Consider the following 18,869-nt stretch of genomic DNA (forward strand, 5'->3'; position numbering starts at 1 on the left):
ACATATTGAAATTGGGAAAAGAAAACTTGCACACAATGTTATAAAGTCACTTAATATTTGATTACAGTGCTGCAGAAGTCCTTGAGTTATTTTTTATCTCTCTCATTAGGTCTAACGAGGTATGGAAGACTCGGGAGGTCAGCACTGACCATAAGCCACTTCTCAATGAGAATGCCACGGAACAGCCTGAGTCAGCCCCCAGGGATGGGTATAGGGAGAGCAGGGAAAGTTTGCGGGCAGTAGGATGTCTACAATCTGAGACAGTAGACTTTCCAGAGATTGGAGCAAGAAAGAAGAGAGATCTGGCAAAGGGCACTGTACAGCATACGGTAGCGGCAGGAGATGAAACTCAGCTCAAGACAACTCAAGTACCAATTATTCCAAATAGGGCAAAGGCAGACAATATAAATGAGCAGGTACAACAGGTAGTGACAAAAACAATGGAGGCAGTCCCTGAAATTGTGCAGGCATCAAATATAGGATTTAGGGCAAATGATATGCAGAAAATAGAGATGACACAAAATATAAGTTTTAGTAAAGAAGTATTATTCCCTGAGACATTAACCAAGGCAGAGCAGAGCTCTGATGAGACTGCAGGCAGCTCAGCACCACAACATCTAGAAACAAAGGAAGAACAAGAAAAAGCATGCAAGTCAGCTGACAGCATGATAATAATATGTGACATACACAATTCACCTCAGGCAAGCAATTCAGAGGACATAGCAAGAGCTTACGGGAGGGATCACATTACACAGGAGATAGTACAGGAACCAGATCTGCCAGAAGAGGCTGTAAGTAATGCAGATGAGAAGATAGCTACAGCAGATATCACCATACATCTCATATCACCAAATCTACAAGTTCAAGAGACTGGAGATATTACAGAACTAAAAGTCACAGAACAAAGATTGTTTGAGACAGAAGTTATAAATGAATTTGCAGCACAGGCAGAACAAAATGTACAGGAGATAGATAGTGTGCAAAGCATAGAGAATGCCATAGATCAAGGGGTACAGGAGACATCTGAGGATAAAAGTGAGTCTAATTCCATGCAAGAGAAAATAGGTCAGAGAGATCGAGAAACAACAACTAGGACTAAAGAGACTATGCAGTGGGAACACACAATACACAAGACTGTAGAACAATTGGAAAATACAGTGTGCCAACCAGAGAGGGTAGGAAAAAAGACTATTCTGATAGATGAGAGACTGCAAGATTCAGCAGTTACTAAATATGAGACATTGCAAGACACAACAGTTACTACAGATACAGCAGCTAGAGGCAGAGGGGAAGAGATAGACAGCAATAAACATAATATAAAGCACAAAGTACAAGAGGAACTATGCCTACAAGATCAGGAGAGGGCAGATAAAAGGAAGGTTACAGTAGATGAGACAGTCTCTGAGACAGAGCATACACAGAGGATTACAGCTATGCAAGAGAAAGTACAACAACCAATGATTGTAGTAGAAAACACACTGCAAGAAACATCAGTAGACAAAAATAATACAGATAAAGCAGAAGAAGTCGAGGGAAGTCCAGATGCAGCGGCAAAGGCTTGGAAGACCATACAGAAGGAAAGAAGAATCCAAGAGACTGAAAATAGAGTGAGTGAACCTCAAATGGTAGAAGAGAAAACAGCATGGATAGATGATAGACTGCACATAACAACACTTAGAGACAAGAGACTGCAAGACACTGTAGTGACTACGGATGACAGAGGGCAGGAGACAGACAGTGACATTGCGCATGATTTATTGCAAGATAAAAAAGGAGGAGTTTGTGAGGGGGAAAGTAAAATAGAGGAGAATATATATGAGGTTGAGAAGCAGAATGTGTTTGGGACAGAGGATACAGAGGGACGTGCAAACAAGGCAATGGAGGAATTATTTTTAGCTGTATTAGATAGTGCGACTCTTTGTGATAGTGGGGTACAACAGGTAGGAGAGGAGGATAGTGACATTAATGAGACACACGACATAGCAGACATAGGAGAGCATGATATATCAGTAATGGATAAGAAATTAGTACAGAAGGGGGGAGACATTCAAGGAGTTATCATCACAGAGGTAAACAAGGTTAATGAGCCAGAGACATTACAAGAGAAGGCATTTTGGGAAGATCAGGGCCTGCAGGAGACACTGGAAGATAAACGTGGTGAGGAATACCATTGGCCAAATAACAGCATGGAAGAAGGAGCAGCTGGAGCTGAAGAGGCAGTGGATCAAGAGATGGTGAAAAAGACACATCTGTTTTCTATTCAGAGGCTTGATGAGGAGACAGCTACAGTTAGAAATGCAGCAGATCTTGAAGTGACAGGGGAAAAGACACCTCTTTGTATAAATGAGCATTTCCTTGAGGATGATCAAAAACCTGAAGAAGCAGCAGATAAAGATGAGGTGAAAGAGATTAGTCTTTTGGCCATGGAGAAGCTGGATGAGGAAGCAGCTACAATTGGAAAGGCAGCAGATGAAGAGCACAGAGTTGAGAATACAAAATACAAGAAATTGCCAGAGGAAGCGAATAGAACTGAACCAACAGATAGACTGGAAGAGACCAGTCTTTGGAAAACGGAGAGACTGCTTGAGATAGCAGCTAAAGCTGAAGAGGTAATGGATCAACACAGGGTTGAAGATACATGTCCTTGGACAAATGAGAGGCTGAATGATAAAAGAGCTACAAATAAAAAGCCAATAGATCAAGAAAATAGGGTGGTAAATACATATCTTTGGACAGAGGAAGACATTATAGCTAAAGAGGCAGTTGATCCGGATAGTTTGAAAGAGACAGTGGATAGGCTGGATGAAGAAGCAGACAGACTTGGAAAGCCAGTGGATCAAGAAAATAGGGTGCAATTGGCAAGCCTGTGGGCAAATGAAAAACAGCCTGAGGAAGCAGCTCATGTTGAAGGGTCAATAGATAAAAAATATATGGTAGAAGGTAAAACGCATGGGATAAATGAGCAATGTCTGGTGATGACAGATATTTATTTTAGAGCATTAAGTGAAAATGAGGAAGATAAGGAAGAGGCTTCATTATGCATAAATGAAGGAGTAGTGAAAAACATAGATGGGCAGGAAGCAAAGGAGGGAATCGATGAGCCAAGAGGTGGGTCAGAAGACAACGTGGCTGAGGTTCTAGCTGGGGAAATACACAAAGTAGTGGATAGAGGAGATGAAGAGCTGACTAGACTGAAAGAGACAAAACCTATATTTGAATTTGGAATAAATAAGAATGAGGTAGTTGAAGATGCTACATATATATTCAATGATGGAGTGCAAGACAAATCAGGTGAGGAAGTGGAGAGAGAAAATGTGCATGACACAGCAAGAAAGCCAGAAGAAAACATACATAAGGCAGAAAGAGTGTCACCGGTAGCTGTGATTGAGAGAGCACAGGGAAACACAGATTTACAAGAAGGAGTGCCTATAAAAGAAAAGAGAGCGCAGGAAGAGAAGAAGGAAATAATAAGTTCTCTATCCACAACAAGTTACACACACAGTACAGCACAGGAAATAAACATAGCCCAAGGTACAGTACATGTATATGGGGAAGATGAAATACAGGAACCCTCGCTTATATCAGAACAGGAGATTAATGTGGCAGGACAAACAGCCGAAAGAGAACAAGGGAATGTAGCCATAACTGAAGAGAGAGCACACAATGACAATATATGGCAAGGAGAGTTGGATGTTACTGAAGCAAACAGACTACTAATGAACACAAGCGTGCCAAAAAATGGAGTGCAACAGGAAACGCAGATGGTGGATACAGAACAAAGGCAGGAAGAACGTGGAGGGGAAGATAGCGAGAATGTGCTGGAGAGAGTAGTGGAGCAAGAGGCAGCACTACAACCTTTACACCAAGAGTTTGATCTTCCTTTCTCCCACAGTGACCCCACCCCTACCTACCCTTTAAGTAATAGATTATCAGGGGCTGAACACATGTTAGCAGAGTGCAGTTTTTCTATTCCCCTATCTCAGACCATTGGACAACAGAAGAGCGCAGAAAAGAAGAGACTGAGCGAGAGCACAGGGCAAGTAGGGGAGGTATGTGACAGTCTGCGACCAGAAGAGGAAGAGACACTCTGCATGGGATGTGTCCAGTATTGTAATCCTCTGCTAGGGGAGGGAGAGTGATGTTCTGCAGAAATGGGGGTTGTAGCAGTAACCGTGCTGGCACTCTGCAGTTGGAGGGATAACAGAGGAAGCAGAAGGCTGACAGACTTTATATATATTTTTATAAATGAAAAGCATTTTTCTACAATAATTCCAGCATCATGTATATAACATTGCATAACTGCACATTGCTAAACTAATCTCCCATTACGTGTGTTGATATAATTGACAGTTGGTGTCATCAGTCGCTGTATAATCAGACATTTTGGCAGTATCACTTCAGTACTTGCAAGGACTGTATAAGCTCATGTATGATAAGAAAATACTGCACATTAACCTTTTTATGAAAATCATAAAGAGCTTGCTTTACAATGAAGTGCTCTCACTCCTCACACAGTCCGTGGGGACCTGTGTGGCTGCAGTAAAGGGGAACACCATCAATAAATATATACTTTTCCCCAACCAAAGTTAATTGTGTCAAGTGAAGGTTGCAGATGGAGGTGGCAGGACAGCTGGTGCTGGTTCTCTCAGCAGCTGATCTCAGCTCTGCCAGTGGTCTCAGTTCATTTTAATATTCCTCCCAGATATCAGCCTAGAACAGTTAGGTATAGTACCAGCATAATGGCCATTAGGGGTCAGTTCCTTGCACACTGTGTGTTCCTCATCATGGACCCCTATGATTTTACTAGATAGAATGTTTTATTGGAGAGAGAGTTCTTTACCTGGAATTCTCCTTTAAACCATATATTTGTATAGCAACATTGTTCTGAGTTCTGGGAAGCTGGAATATAGTAATGCTCAAAGTTATTGACTTGAGGGGGAGACTGTTCAAAGTTTAGGAATAACTTTGCTTGAGTCCATTAGTTTCATATTACTGCCAGTAGCTGTTGACACTACAATTATACAATACCATAGCATTGTGTCCCTCTGTGTTCCATACCGTAACTGCAGAATGTCAGCCATTGCCTCCAATGTCAGTCCCTCTCCCCATGCTATTGGCAAGATCATTACAATATTGTTTTACTCTCTTGCTTCAAGTTCATTTGGTCATGTCTGCTTTTATGTAGCGCTATCCTGTGTTCTGTGCTTCTTGCTCTAATGCTTAACTGCACCCCCACCCCATGCCCTCTACCATAAATTATTCCACCACATAAGAACATTAAGAAGAATGCATCTTGCTCAGTCTTGCTACAGTCTCTACATTTTAGCTCACAACTTGGCTGCATTCTCTACTATTCTTAGCACAGTACATACTGTAACTCAACAGTTCTGAACATATTCCTCTAGAGCCTCCTTCTTGTTGTCAATGGCTGCCATAATTTTAGTGTGCCGCGTTGGCTCTTGTTATGCGCCTACAGTGTATGGGTAGCTTCTTTTATTTTGTTAAAATATTTACCACTAATTACAACCTCTAACAGTGTAGGCCACAGTAGCTGAAGCGGCTCTATCTGTCCCCTACATCCTAGGCCAGTGGTTCCCAAACTTTTTTGAATCACGGCACCCTAGAGTATCAGCATTGTTTTCATGGCACCCCTAAGTTTAGGTTTGTTATTGAGAGATTCAGAAAAAAATATAGTGATGTAGTAAAGTGAAGTAAACTGCTTACCTGTCATCCTTAGGGTCAGTTATGTAGTGGGGGACAGGTTTGTGCTTCTGATTGTCCACATATTTACATTACATTGACCATAGATAATTTGATGCTGGACCACCAACCTGAGGCACCCCTGCAAGTGTCCCGGCACCCCAGGGTGCCACGGCACACAGTTTGGGAACCACTGTCCTGACTCCTGTGCATTCAGTTTTCCTTTAACAAGAAGCAGTAAGGTGCAAGTAACATTGCAGATCACATCAAGGATCTATAGAGCTTCTATAAACTGCCTCCAGTACTGAGCCTTGTTACCTAACCATGTAGTATGTTAGGATTTCTGCTGTCTCCTGTTCCAGATCTACATACCAGCTATTTCTTCATCTTTCACTATATAGGTTGCAAAGTGTCAGTTCCTCCATGGTGCTATGTAATGCATAAATGGTCGCTCCTCATCCTAATCCTAGAGTAGAGAGCCTCAGAATATAGCTTTTTCTGACAGATACATGCAGAACATTTCTATCCTGCTACAATCCTGCACATTAAACCTACTACCCTCAGACTTATAATGTGCATGTAGCATTGGGGCTATCTGTGGCTGTTCTGGTAACTGCTGAGCTGCAGATCCTTTGTTGGGATATTAGTAGTATGATCTATGATTAATATGTGGCTTGCTATATTATTAGTATTTTGGTACTAATAATTTTCAGTTTCTGCTTTTGTATTTTGTATGCACAAATGTTTCTTCGATGTATATAATAGTCATTTGTATCCTTGCAGGGAGCACTCAGCACTGATTCCCTTCTGCGCTGGTGTCAGGATGTGATCTCAGGGTACCGTGGTGTGCGTGTAAATAACTTCACAACATCCTGGAGGAATGGACTGGCTTTTTGTGCTATACTTCATCACTTCCACCCTGAAAGCATGTAAGAGGGTTTTGTACTTCTTCAACTGGAGAGGTGGTACTTGGGGGCAAGAGGGTGGCAAGTGTACAGTATGCAGAGTTCAGTCTCTAATTGTGTGTTGTCATTATTGTGAACAATTACAAGTGGACGGAGACGCAGATACATCTGACAGGGGGTGTATCTCTTGTGGATGCTAGTGGTCTGCTGCGCAATTATAATGCTGACTTGTCAGCAGCACTAACTAGACACTACTGGATGGCTGTTTGCGGATTTAACTCCACTGTGCTCCCTTCATCAGCATCATGGCTATATAAGATCAGTTAATCAGACTTCTGTTTGCATTACTGGCCATATCCATGCAGATTGCTGGAGAAAACATGATTCCCATCTCATAGGTAAATATGACTTATGCTTTTTTTTAGGACATTTTTTTTTTGTATCTCATAGCATTACCCTATTTGTAGACAACAAAACAATGTATTTTTTTTTTACATTATTAGGTTGTGTACAAATAGCATAATACCTCTTGTGCATTAGGTACTAAGGCGTGCGTTAATGCTTGCCTTTTCTGCACACGCTGGTAGCCTGGCATACGTACTACTCTTTTTGTATTGCAAGATGCATCCGACATACGGACGCAAGGTTTTTTTGCATGTCTTTTCCTACATATGCCGAAGGCGCATTTATATGTGTCATCTGTATTTGTACCACACAGTGTTCTCATCCTAGTAAACCTACAAATTATGTTTATCCATTTGTTGGCGTGGAGCAAGTTGTATTGTGTAAATATATTATGAAAGGTTTTCATATACCTGATGCAATGGGTCTTCCATGTCGGTAGGTGATATATTTATGTAATTTAGATAAAAAGTTAAATTGGGAGATTTATAGCTGTTTGGTTTGTAGGGATTGGAATTCTTCTTGGCTGAGGATATTGTCTGCTAGTCCTCCTTCTAGTATTTTACCTAAATCTGAAATGAAAGTTGGTTGGGTTGTAAGTACGTTTTTTTGTATGTGTGGGTGCAGAGCCGTAACTAGACTTTTTGGTGCCCTGGGCCAGATAGAGCATTGGCTCCCCACAATTTTTCAAATAGGGATGTAAGACGTGCACCCCAAAAATAGGCGTGGCCTCATGGGTAAGGGCCATGACAAACCTAATTTGTCCCGAATAGTGATATAGTACGGATCCCGCTGTACCACCGTTATCCAGGTGTCATTGCCAACTACAGTATAACTCAGCAGCTGTAGAGGTAGTAGAGCGCTGGTGAGGCTGCAACTGTAGCAGGATTTGTCCATTAGAATAGCCGTGCACAAGCCTGGAGCTGGCAGTGTAGATCACCGACTGAAGGTATAGAAAAGAGCGCTACTTGCAGCAAATATCAGTGGCGGGGAGATCCGTGTATGTACCCTGCATGTATGTACTCGAGGTGTGCCGATAACACCTGGGTAACACCTGGGTCGGGAATTGGTAGCTGTGTTCAGGGCTGCCATCAGAAATTGTAGGGTAGATAGCTTTGTGTGTTATAAAGGGCTCTATTTACTACAATCCACATTTTGAATGCAGATTGTAGTGTGGTATTACCGACTGAATTCGCATTGCGAATTCAGGCAATATCTCAGGGATTTACTAAAAATCCCTTGCAGGGACAGAGCTTGCGATAATCCCCTCCGCAGCCTTATAACGGTATTTTCGCAAAAAATACTGTGACAAGTGCCCGCGCATGCGCCGACCAGCCACCACTAAGGCCCACCCCTGACGCTAAGTCCTGCTACCCGTGATCGTGACCACACCCCCATGACCCCCCTTCCCTAATTACACTTACCTCCGGTGATCGGTGCTCCGGTGATGTCCTCCGTGGCTCCGGTCAGCTGACATTCCATCATGCACTGGGACCCGGACAGGTGACGACCGTGCCCCAGTGCAGGATGGGAGACCAGCTGACCGGAGGGGAGACATCACCGGAGCTTCGATCACCGGTCCCTGGACTCAGGTAAGTTATTTTTTTTTACAATTTTTATTATTTTTATCAGAGATCAGCGTGTGGTCTGTTTAGACCAAACAGCTGATCACTAGGGCTGGCTCCGGGCACTGCTCTGCCCGTTAGAGCAGAGCAGGAGTCCGGTAACTGGCAAAGACCCTGGATAACGCCACTTTATTATCACAGGGCTATCCCCGGTATTTTTTCACAATTTATTTTTAGTAACTTTGGCCAGATCACATTTCCCATTACAATTATGGGAAATGCAATCTGCTTACTAAAAATAAGTGATAATTAGGGCTTGGAGTAGAACTTTACAAATTCTACTCTAAAGGGTGTGAAAACACCTTTTTTCACTTTATTTTAGTAAAAATAATGTTAATAAATAGAGCCCAAAGAGAGGATGTGACTGAAGATGCTTGGGGAGGTGGCAAGATGGAGGAGGAACTTGATATATCACATTCACAAGTATCAGCAAAGGCAGAAACACTGTTAATGCTTTGTAACTAGCTCTATCTAGGAACAGGGGCAGTCCATAAACCACATAGAGAGAGTTACAATGTCTCTGAATGAGATTAATAAACAATTATGACTACTAACCTGCCCACAAGAGCTCAATGATTGCAGTGTTATGATACATAACACTGTTTTGTGGCAGTAATCAACTGCTGATTTACCAGAAGCTATTTGGTAGATTACAAATACTTTTAAAACACAGTATACTGATTTATTATATCAGATTGTTCTTCTCTGCTCAGATAACCAGATTAATATGCATAAGGTGTTTCACATATGACACTATATTAATAAAATTGCTGGAGGAAAATCTGCCACAACAGTATGTAATGTGTAATATAGACAGCTCTTGTATGAATAACAGTCTTTATTGGGTGTAATATATTAACATATTATTATTGAACTGGATTCAACACCCAATATAAAACAGATGCTGCTAATGTACACAACAACAAATAAACTTACAGTGGGTCAATCACTTTATTCACCTTTTTATACACTCACCATTGTTTTTAATATCTCACTGATTTAGCTTACATATTTTAATTGTATTTAATAAAGGTTACATTTTATTAATTAGTGCGCCAAACAGGACAACGCTCTTTTCTTCTTTGGCGTTTTAGGTTTTACTGTTGTCAAAAGGCTGCACCCCCTTTAAATATACACAAGAATTTGTGGTGAACACTAAGGGGCCAAATCTAATTGGTATAATACTAACAGAGTTGGACTTGTGCAAGGATCCATTATTCCAGTTTTAAATTTTCCCTGGATTTTGAAGATGGAGGGGGAGTCTGCCTGGGAGGAGATAGGTGAGGCCAGGAGATGCCGAGGATAAAAGAAGAGGAAGCTACAAGTGAGAACGATTATAAGCAAGAAATTGACAGGCCTGAACAGCAGGGCCGGATTAACGGTGGGGCGACAGGGGAGGTCGTCCTTGGGCCCCCACATATTAAGGACCACCACACCCACCGGGGTTAAAGTGGGTTGGAACGGGAGACGGAACCAATTCTGCCTCTATTCACCGGGCACCCGCCCGACTCCCGCCCCATAGCGATGACCGGAGCCGGAAGCTGGAGCTCACTCCTGATCTCCAGCTACCGGATCCCGCAGTACACTATGGGAGAGACGTCATGACGTCTCTCCCATAGTTCAGAAGAGCAGCCTGGCAGACCAGGCGGCAGCGGGAGCGGGGCTTAAGGTAAGTAATAGTTTGGGTTTTTTTGTGTGCAAGCGGCTTCATTATAGGGGACACTACTACTGGGGGCAATACTCGGGTGGCCCCCCTTTCTTCTGCTACCTTATTCCTACAAGAAAAGCATTTGGTCAAAAAATATCAAGCCAGCCCATCCTCCCCTTATGTGTATCCAGCCAGGACCCCCCTTATGTGCAATCAGCCAGGCCTCCCCCTTATGTGCGTCCAGTCCATCCCCCCCTTATGTGCGTCCAGCCCATCCCCCCTTATGTTCATTCAGCCAATCCCCCCTTATGTGCATTCAGCCAGGCCTCCCCATTATGTGTGTCCAGCCCATCCCCCTTATGTGTATCCAGCCAGGACCCCCCCTTATGTGTGCCCAGCCCATCCCCCCCTTATGTGCAATCAGCCAGGCCTCCCCTTATGTGTATCCAGCCAGCTTCCCAATGTGTCCAGCCTTCCCCCTCCTTTCACAGGTGCAGCAGCGCGTTCAAACTTACCGGCTACTGTGCCTGTGCAGTCTCCTCTGCTGAGTCCCGGCCCCCGGGAAGTGACACGCCGCCTACGCATGTTGCTGGAGCCAGAGTCACAGGGTGTTAGAGCCGCGGCGGGTCCTAGTGCCCGCCGGCTTAATATGCGTGACGGAGAAAGCAGCAGCGCTGGTGCTGCTCTTCGTAAAAAAAATATGCCACAAACTACAGGGGGGAGGGGGGGGGAGGTGCGGTAGGAGCGGGCCCCCCCCTTTCTGCTAGGTGTCCGTGCCCGGGACTGCAGGCCCGACAGTCCCCCCATGATGGCGGCCCTGACTGTGGGCATTGTGTAAGAGGGACACTACTGTGTGTCATAACATGATAAGGGGCACTAGTACTATGTGGTGTAATGTGAATCAGGGGCATTATGTGTGGTGTAATGTGGATAAGATTGTACAACTGATGAGTAATATTTCATGTGGGTGCCTACCCGTATATATGTGTGCTTTTTTCCCTGTGGGTTTATATTGTGTGTTTTTTTTTCTTGTGTGTGCTTGAAGTTTGATTTCTCTGGGGAGACAGTGCTAAAGGGGTTATGTCACTCGCTAAATATCCTCCTTTCAGTATTTAACAAACAGCGCTAAGCTTAGCTTATCGCTGTTTGTCAATGTACCGCTTACGAGCAATACAGTTCCCATTGTGCATACCCCCATTTCGTCCATATTTAATAGGGGCCCCAACATGTTTGTTGCCCAGGGGCCCACACAGACCTTAATCCGGCCCTGCCGTACAGTGCCCCCTGTCATGCGGTACCCTCTGCCATAGCACATGTCACACCACCCTAATTATGGCCCTGCGTGCGTGTCAGATACAATAGTAGTCTTTTGTGATCCTCTGTATATCTGTATTTGGTTGTGACTATTCCTCTTCATTTATCTGCTGGTTTTCTTCTTACTAGCTCTGTTGGTTTTCTTTTTAGTAGATAAAGTGCCAAATTCAATTAGAGACGATAATACATTTACGAGTGTAAATGTGACTTTTTACGGGTGACACAAATTTTGTGCTATTCAATTAGCCTCGTAAATTAGCCTGTTAATTTAAATTAAATTAATTGTTAAATTAATTCTCCATAGGATTTAATGCAACTTTTTTTGCGACCCCCTGAGCAGGTGAAAGTTGGGGAAAATCCCTATTTTAAGGTGCAGTTGTGGGGTATTGGTTCAGAACCACTGGGCCACCCTCCCTAATGACTAATTAGGCACTTAGAAGTTTTTAATTAGCTGAATTTGGCCAATAATTATGTCATTTTTGGGGTAAAATTCTGCAAAATGCAGAATAATGGATTACAAAATGTAGAACCGGTATAAGGGGTGCTGTATGGATGGGACAGGTGTTTTTAAGCTTGCCAGTGGGAATTACAGGTGTTCTTTTAACACATTTTTAAAGTGTCTTAAAACTTCACAAATATCTTCTTACAGGTATTTTTATCTAGAACATTTAGTTTGCAGAAAAACACTTGCTTTCTATACTTTTTTTCACTGCTTTTGAAAAATCCATATAAAAGCCATTTTACTCATTTTAAGAACCCCAAATACTCTGCTTTTGGCCACTAACAGACTTCTAAACTGTTATCCAATATTAGTTAGCATTTTTTGGTGTGTACAGGCTGATTTCCCCATTTTCACCCACACTTAACCTGGATATTACTAGCAGGAATTACCGTGTGAACGCCGGAATAAGCCTTTTCCTATTGAATTGCGCATTAAGCATACAAGGGTGACGTTACTGGGTGATATGCGCGTTAATTTAACATGCGGTAACACATTTTTTTATCGGGGCTAATTGAATTCGACCCTAAGAGCATGATGATGAGTTTCTCCAATTTGTGTAGCATAAAACACGTAAATTGCTTTAGGGCATGCCCAAAAAATAAACAGCACTCATATATATGCTTACACAGATCTGCTAGCATCTGACACTTGCCCATGTAGAGCTGGGGCAGTCTAACATAGGCTGAATACAATAAGAGCATGTTGGCATAATTGTGGAACATACTGTATATGCCTGTCAGTAACCGTACCTATTGAGGGTGGCTGAGAGTGCAAGTACTGTACATGCTGTTGATGATGATGCTAGTTGCCAGCACTAGCTAGCAATTTCTGGTTGGCAGATTATGGATTCACCTCTGAAGTTAAGTGTTTTCACATATATAATCTCATTAATTAAGCATATTTTAGCCATACATTTATTTTTCAAAGTCAAGAAGAAGTGTAGTATCTGCATATTATGCTATTTTGGGCGCCCAAACAGCACTTTTCGCAATCGCCCAGCAAAATGGGCATCAATTGAATAACGTCCCGCGATCTCCTGTCACTTTAGGCGGGAAATCCGTAATGCAAAAACAATTGAATACCGCCCAAAGAGACAATATGGTCAGACAGGAAATACAAGAAGAACAAGGACTGGAAAACATAGATATGATTGAAGATAAGACTTTCTGAAACATACATTGTGACACATCAGATTAAAGAGCCCAATATTAGCGGCTGTACGTTTTGGGTATGTGGACTATGCTGGTCCATTTTCTTAATATATCCTTCAATCTCTTCCAGTAACTATGAGGTCTTGGACCCACTAAATGTAAAGGAAAATAACAAAAAGGTATGTTTCTCCCTATCTATTGAAACAAAATATTTTCTATATTAAATATCATATTTCACATCATTATTTCTACTACTTCCGGCAGGCATATGATGGCTTTGCTGCTCTTGGGATACCACCACTGCTTTCTCCCTCAGACATGCTGCTTCGTTCTGTTCCAGACAAGCTCATCATCCTCACATACCTCTGCCAAATTCGATCTCACTTCACAAGCCATCAGAATGTTGCTAATCCACTTCAGGGATCTGCTGTAGATCTGCCCATCACTACGTCAGCAATACATGAGGTCTTGGCCTCTACTCCTCAGCATCAAAGTATTACGCCTATGGAATCTAGTACAAAAAGATCTGACTCTGAAGAATTAATTACTCCTGCCACTGGTGAAAAGGACATTCTAAATGCAGGTTCTGTGAAACAAAGGTTTCAAGGTCCACGCTCTGATGAGAAGGGGGGGACAAGGTCTATTTCTGAGTCACAGACAATGTTATTTGGACCGACAGAGGATAATAAGATAAAGAAACATATCCCCGCTGAAGGCCAGGTGCCACTAAGTTCTCCTGAGCAAAAGAAGAAAGCAGACACATCAATTGAGGCACAGAATAAAGTGAAGGCCTCGTATGAGAAACAGGATCTGCCAATATCTACTGCACACAGTTTACCAAGGTACTCTTTTGAGGAAAAGAGGGCACCAGACATGGAAAAGACAAAGGTCCATGTGCCTCAGAAGCAGGACATTACAAATACTGAGGAACAGAAGATACCAAAAGGGGTTGTTCCACCCCCTCGCATTAAAAAGAGACTTAGTGTTAATGGAGGATTATTAGATGTGAACCTGGAGGACGGAGATACATCTGTTTCATCGGGATCCGTTCCAATTGCTCCCCCTCGGAAGGCTGGAGGTCTAGGTCACCTGCGTGATGCTGACCTTGTGAAGAAAAGGCGTTCTCTAATTCGTTCCCAGTCTCTTTCTCAAGAAGAGGTCAGTCCTATATCCATATTCTCGCTAATGATCCCATTGACTTATTGTTATGTCTGTTTTTTTTTTGTGTCTGTTAATTTGTAATATAGTTCTCATTTTGTAATGCTGACTTCTACAGGAGATGGATCTTGTACCAAAAAGTCATGAGACAAGTTCAAGACCTTCCTCCCAAATTATAACCGGTTAGTATCATATGAAAATTTATTATTTTTTAAAATGGAAATGTTCTATTTGCGAACGTTGACCATAGCTTTAGCCGTCTATACCATACCCCTGGCACCCTCCAGCCCCACAATAAATATTTCCTAACAGTCTTCCCTGTGCTTTCCCAACACAACAGCGTAAATAGCTATTTGGTCAGCATGTTTTTTTAAGCAAAATTTTTATTATTGCTATTCAAATGTGTGTGAGTCTGTAAATAAGAGCGTGCTGACTGTGGTTGCAAGACTATAGGTACTAGGGCAAAAGAAAACGCACGATGTAGACTAAGAAATCATACCTATTGAAATAAAAGGCGGGATGCACTATACTGAAAAATGCAGTCAAACCTCTGGAAATCCCATTGTTGGAGATTTGACCGCATTCCCCATGCACCAAGCTCTGGAAACCAAAACTTTACGGAGCCTGGACCCGATAGGCAATGCCATCTATAGATGGCATTGTCTAATAAAAGCCTAAGTGCTTCTATTCAGAGACTTCCCTGAGAGGGATCCAATAGGATCTGCCGCGGCTCGCGCTTGCGCAATAGGACTCCCAAGTCATAAACCCGGAAGTCCCCACACCGCAATGGACGTCTGTTTAGCAGGAATTCAGCTCTGCTGTAATGTACTTATTACAGTGTTACTAAATGCTGCGATCATTGACGAGATGCATCTCATCCAAAATGCATTCTGCCCAAAGTGATAAATCTTTATATGATCCTGGTATCCCTGCTGATAGGATCCAAGGTTTCAATGTATATACTGTAGCTGGAGAGATTGAAACAAGTATATACAGTCAGGTGCATAAATTTTGGGACATTGACAGAATTTTCATATTTTGGCCTCTAGTCACCACCACAATGGTTTTGAAATGAAACAAACAAGATGTGCTTTAACTGCAGACTTTCAGATTTAATTTGAGGGTAATTACATCCAAATCAGGTGAACGGTGTAGGAATTACAACGGTTTCTATATTCAAAGCCATTGTGGTGGTGACTAGAGGCCAAAATATGAAAATTCTGTCAATGTCCCAATATTTATGCAACTGACTGTATAATCCTTTCTGTTTCAGATTATAGGACTTTACTTTCTTTTGCCAATTTTCTTCATATCCTGCCCACTTTCTGTTGCAGAACCACCAGCCTCATCTGCCACATCCTCTTCCTCCACTACAGTCCCCACAACAGAAACTCCAGTAAAAGAAGAGGAAACACTGGTATGTCTTAAGACCAGTAATGTACTATATTTCTCTTTATTATTTTGTCAAGCCTCATTCTTCATCTTTGATTTAGTAGTAAAACAAAAACCCTGATGTGTAGCCATTAAGCAACCCATAATCCTAATATGCAAATTGAAATTTATTACAAAACTTGCAAATATTATTTGACAAACTCGTTAGAATTAAATATATTTCAAATGAGGTTTTGCTCAGGGCGGAGGTAGAACACACTTGATTTTCTGAACTTCTAAAATGACCTCTTCCGCCAGTTACCAAATACTGAGCTCCTAAAATATCAAAGTTAGAGCCTGATTCAGAATAGTACACAAACTCGATAGTTTGTGTACTACTATGATCAGTGGGGGATCTGAGCTGGGGCTGCCCAAAACTAAAAGAGGGGTAGCCACACAAACTGCACTGCCAAACACTGCCCGGCCGCCTCATCATCATCGACATGGAGTCAGCGGGAAAGCACCGGGGGCCAGTGGGTACAGCACACACAAGACAGCAGAGCAGCAATGGATCACCCGCCCCACAGATCACACGCCCCCAGACTCTGTTGCCAGCCAGCTTCCATTGGTTAGCTAACCATCTACCCACCCCCAATGACACAGACTCCACTTGGCAGACTTCCTGGCCTCGGCTACGAAGCTGCGTGGGCCAATCTGAGTAATCTAAGGGTTACTCAGATTGCCAGTGATCTTGCAGAAGATCCGCTGCTTAGAATACAGCACTGGGTTTTGCGATGCTGTCAGGAGGCGTCTTTATACACCGCTACCCTGTGGCTGTGCAATTCCGTACAACTCTGAATCAGGCCCTTAGTTCCTTATTCAGAGTTGCAAATAAAAGGAATCACAGCATGCTTATGCAAAAACCATTGCATTTTTGAGATCTATTCAGAGTTAGTTGCACACTAGTCTGCAGCTGAGGCTTCCTCCCCTTGATATACCTGGTTGTGATGCGGCTGGAGTATGACTGGAGGCATGGTTTCACTGTGAATTCTGAAATTGCTAAAAATGACAATACACAAAATGAATGCATTACAGTAAATGGCCGGTAATGCAGATAATAATTACCCAAGTGGCTGCAACATGCTATCAAAGAAATCCACAAACTGCATTTATAACTGACTCTGAATAAGGCCCTTATTTTCCTACGGCAACCTGGGTTGAATTAATTCATTCCTAAGGTGACCAGACCCATTTTCACGTACTGTACTTCTGATACATAGGGGTATATTTACTAACTGGTTTTTAGAAATTGAGATGTTGCTCATAGCAACCAATCAGATTGTACTTATCATTTATCTAGCAGCTTATAGAAGATAATAGCTAGAATCTGCTATGGGTAACATCTCCACTTCTAAAAACACGCAATCTAGTAAATTTACCATATAGAGTGCATCTGGAATTTACTACTCTACCCAAGCAAGTTCTATAATTGTAGACTTTTATTATACAGGGCAAATAGGGATTTGGTTTTACAGCATATTGTAGCATGTAACACTATTTTAATTATAGTATACACGAAAACAAACAAAAAAAGATAATAATTCCAAACTCTGACAATGTTGCATTCATACAAATAAGCTAACTACACTAATTTATTCCTTTCTTCAATTAGCCAGATTGCCCAAGCAGATGGATACCAAATATGTGAACTTACAGTTATTTCTCCTTTTCACTATTTTTTTTAAAAAACAACAACCATTGTATATAATTATATAGGGCAGAGAAAACATAGGAATTTTGTTTAGGGCACATTTTACGCCTGCATTGTGGATGTAACATGTGCCCACAATGTCTACAATCCTAAAGGACCACAAAACCTAAAATGCAAGTTTCTTTATATGTAAGAAATTAAAGCATTCACAAATACAGTACATACAATATATGAACATCTATACAAACATTTATATTAAAATATATACAAACAGATCCATATTTTATCTTGAACTGTAAAACAAGCAGCACCTCAATCATTTTGGGTTAAATTTTAGGGTATATGTTAGGGGGTTCCCTGTTCTGTAAGCAGATTACTAAATACATGTTGTCTGTATGTGCCCTTGTCCAGACATCTCTGGACGATATTATAATATTACTATTCTCTAGCAATCATAGGGGTAGATGTACTAAGCCTTGGAGAGAGATAAAGTACCAACTAATCAGCTCCTAACTCAAATTCAGCCTGTAAAGCTGGGTACACACTGATAGATACTTCCATTGAACGGGTGTTATATCTTTAGTGCATCGTCTGGTGTGTACAGTGGATAAATGTGTGAACGATGTAGGTCACAGACATATCCGATCTGCTGTGCAGCACAGCAGATGGCCAATATATGTGCACATGCTGCATGGACCTGCCGGTGATTGACAGCTCAACTAGGTGGGCAATTTTAAATGCACGCCCAGTTGAGCTGTCAAGCCCGGCACATCGGGCAGACGATTGTGAAGTGTGTATACACTTACCAATGGTATGATAGGTTGGCGGGTCGACCAAGTGTGTACCCAGCTTAAAGTGATAGGAGCTGATTGGTTGGTACTTTATCTCTCTCCAAGGCTTAGTACATTTATTAAGTGAGGACCAAAGACATTTCTTCCATGGCCTAATATCTGAACACAAAGTCACTCACACTCACTATCTTCCCCTTCCAGAATTGTAACTTTCCTGGGACAGAGGCTTACCTACAAACCAAATCCTAGAAACGATTTTCAGAGTACCTTACCCATCGGCCATAATGCCTCCCTCCATGCAATAAGTGATGATTGTGGTTAAAGCTCACAGTAATGTTAGCCTACAGACCTATCTCTTTCCTTCAGGTTTCCATAGAAATATTAGTGAAAAATTTGGCCACACTTCTAAACAATTATTCATTATGGGATACAGTCATTAGGTCAATATTTAAAATGTTAACATTCATATTGTCGACACCACAGAGTCGACATTGTTCGAAATGTCGACATTGGGGTTAGGCTGCGGTGATGGGGGTGAGTTAATGGTTAGGTACTAGATGGAGAGTTAGGGGTAGGGATTAGGGTTAGGGA

At 42.1% G+C, this 18,869-nt stretch overlaps 1 protein-coding gene across 5 annotated transcripts in view; it reads left to right on the forward strand.

Annotated features, from left to right (window-relative positions):
- Window positions 1-18,869, forward strand: part of EHBP1L1 (EH domain binding protein 1 like 1) — a 135,434-nt gene that overhangs the window by 84,912 nt on the left and 31,653 nt on the right. For 4 of the 5 annotated variants that reach the window (XM_088442521.1, XM_088442523.1, XM_088442522.1 and 1 more), the window contains 6 exons: window positions 110-4,049; window positions 6,484-6,629; window positions 13,378-13,426; window positions 13,512-14,405; window positions 14,524-14,587; window positions 15,740-15,822. In XM_088442521.1, coding sequence (XP_088298647.1) covers window positions 110-4,049; window positions 6,484-6,629; window positions 13,378-13,426; window positions 13,512-14,405; window positions 14,524-14,587; window positions 15,740-15,822 — 5,176 coding nt within the window. The remainder of the gene's footprint in view (window positions 1-109; window positions 4,050-6,483; window positions 6,630-13,377; window positions 13,427-13,511; window positions 14,406-14,523; window positions 14,588-15,739; window positions 15,823-18,869) is intronic. The other variant, XM_088442525.1, reaches the window with a different exon arrangement.

This window comes from Taudactylus pleione, unplaced genomic scaffold (assembly GCF_031769625.1).
Source record: "Taudactylus pleione unplaced genomic scaffold, aTauple2 ptg000313l, whole genome shotgun sequence".
In the NCBI taxonomy this organism is placed as follows: domain Eukaryota; kingdom Metazoa; phylum Chordata; class Amphibia; order Anura; family Myobatrachidae; genus Taudactylus; species Taudactylus pleione.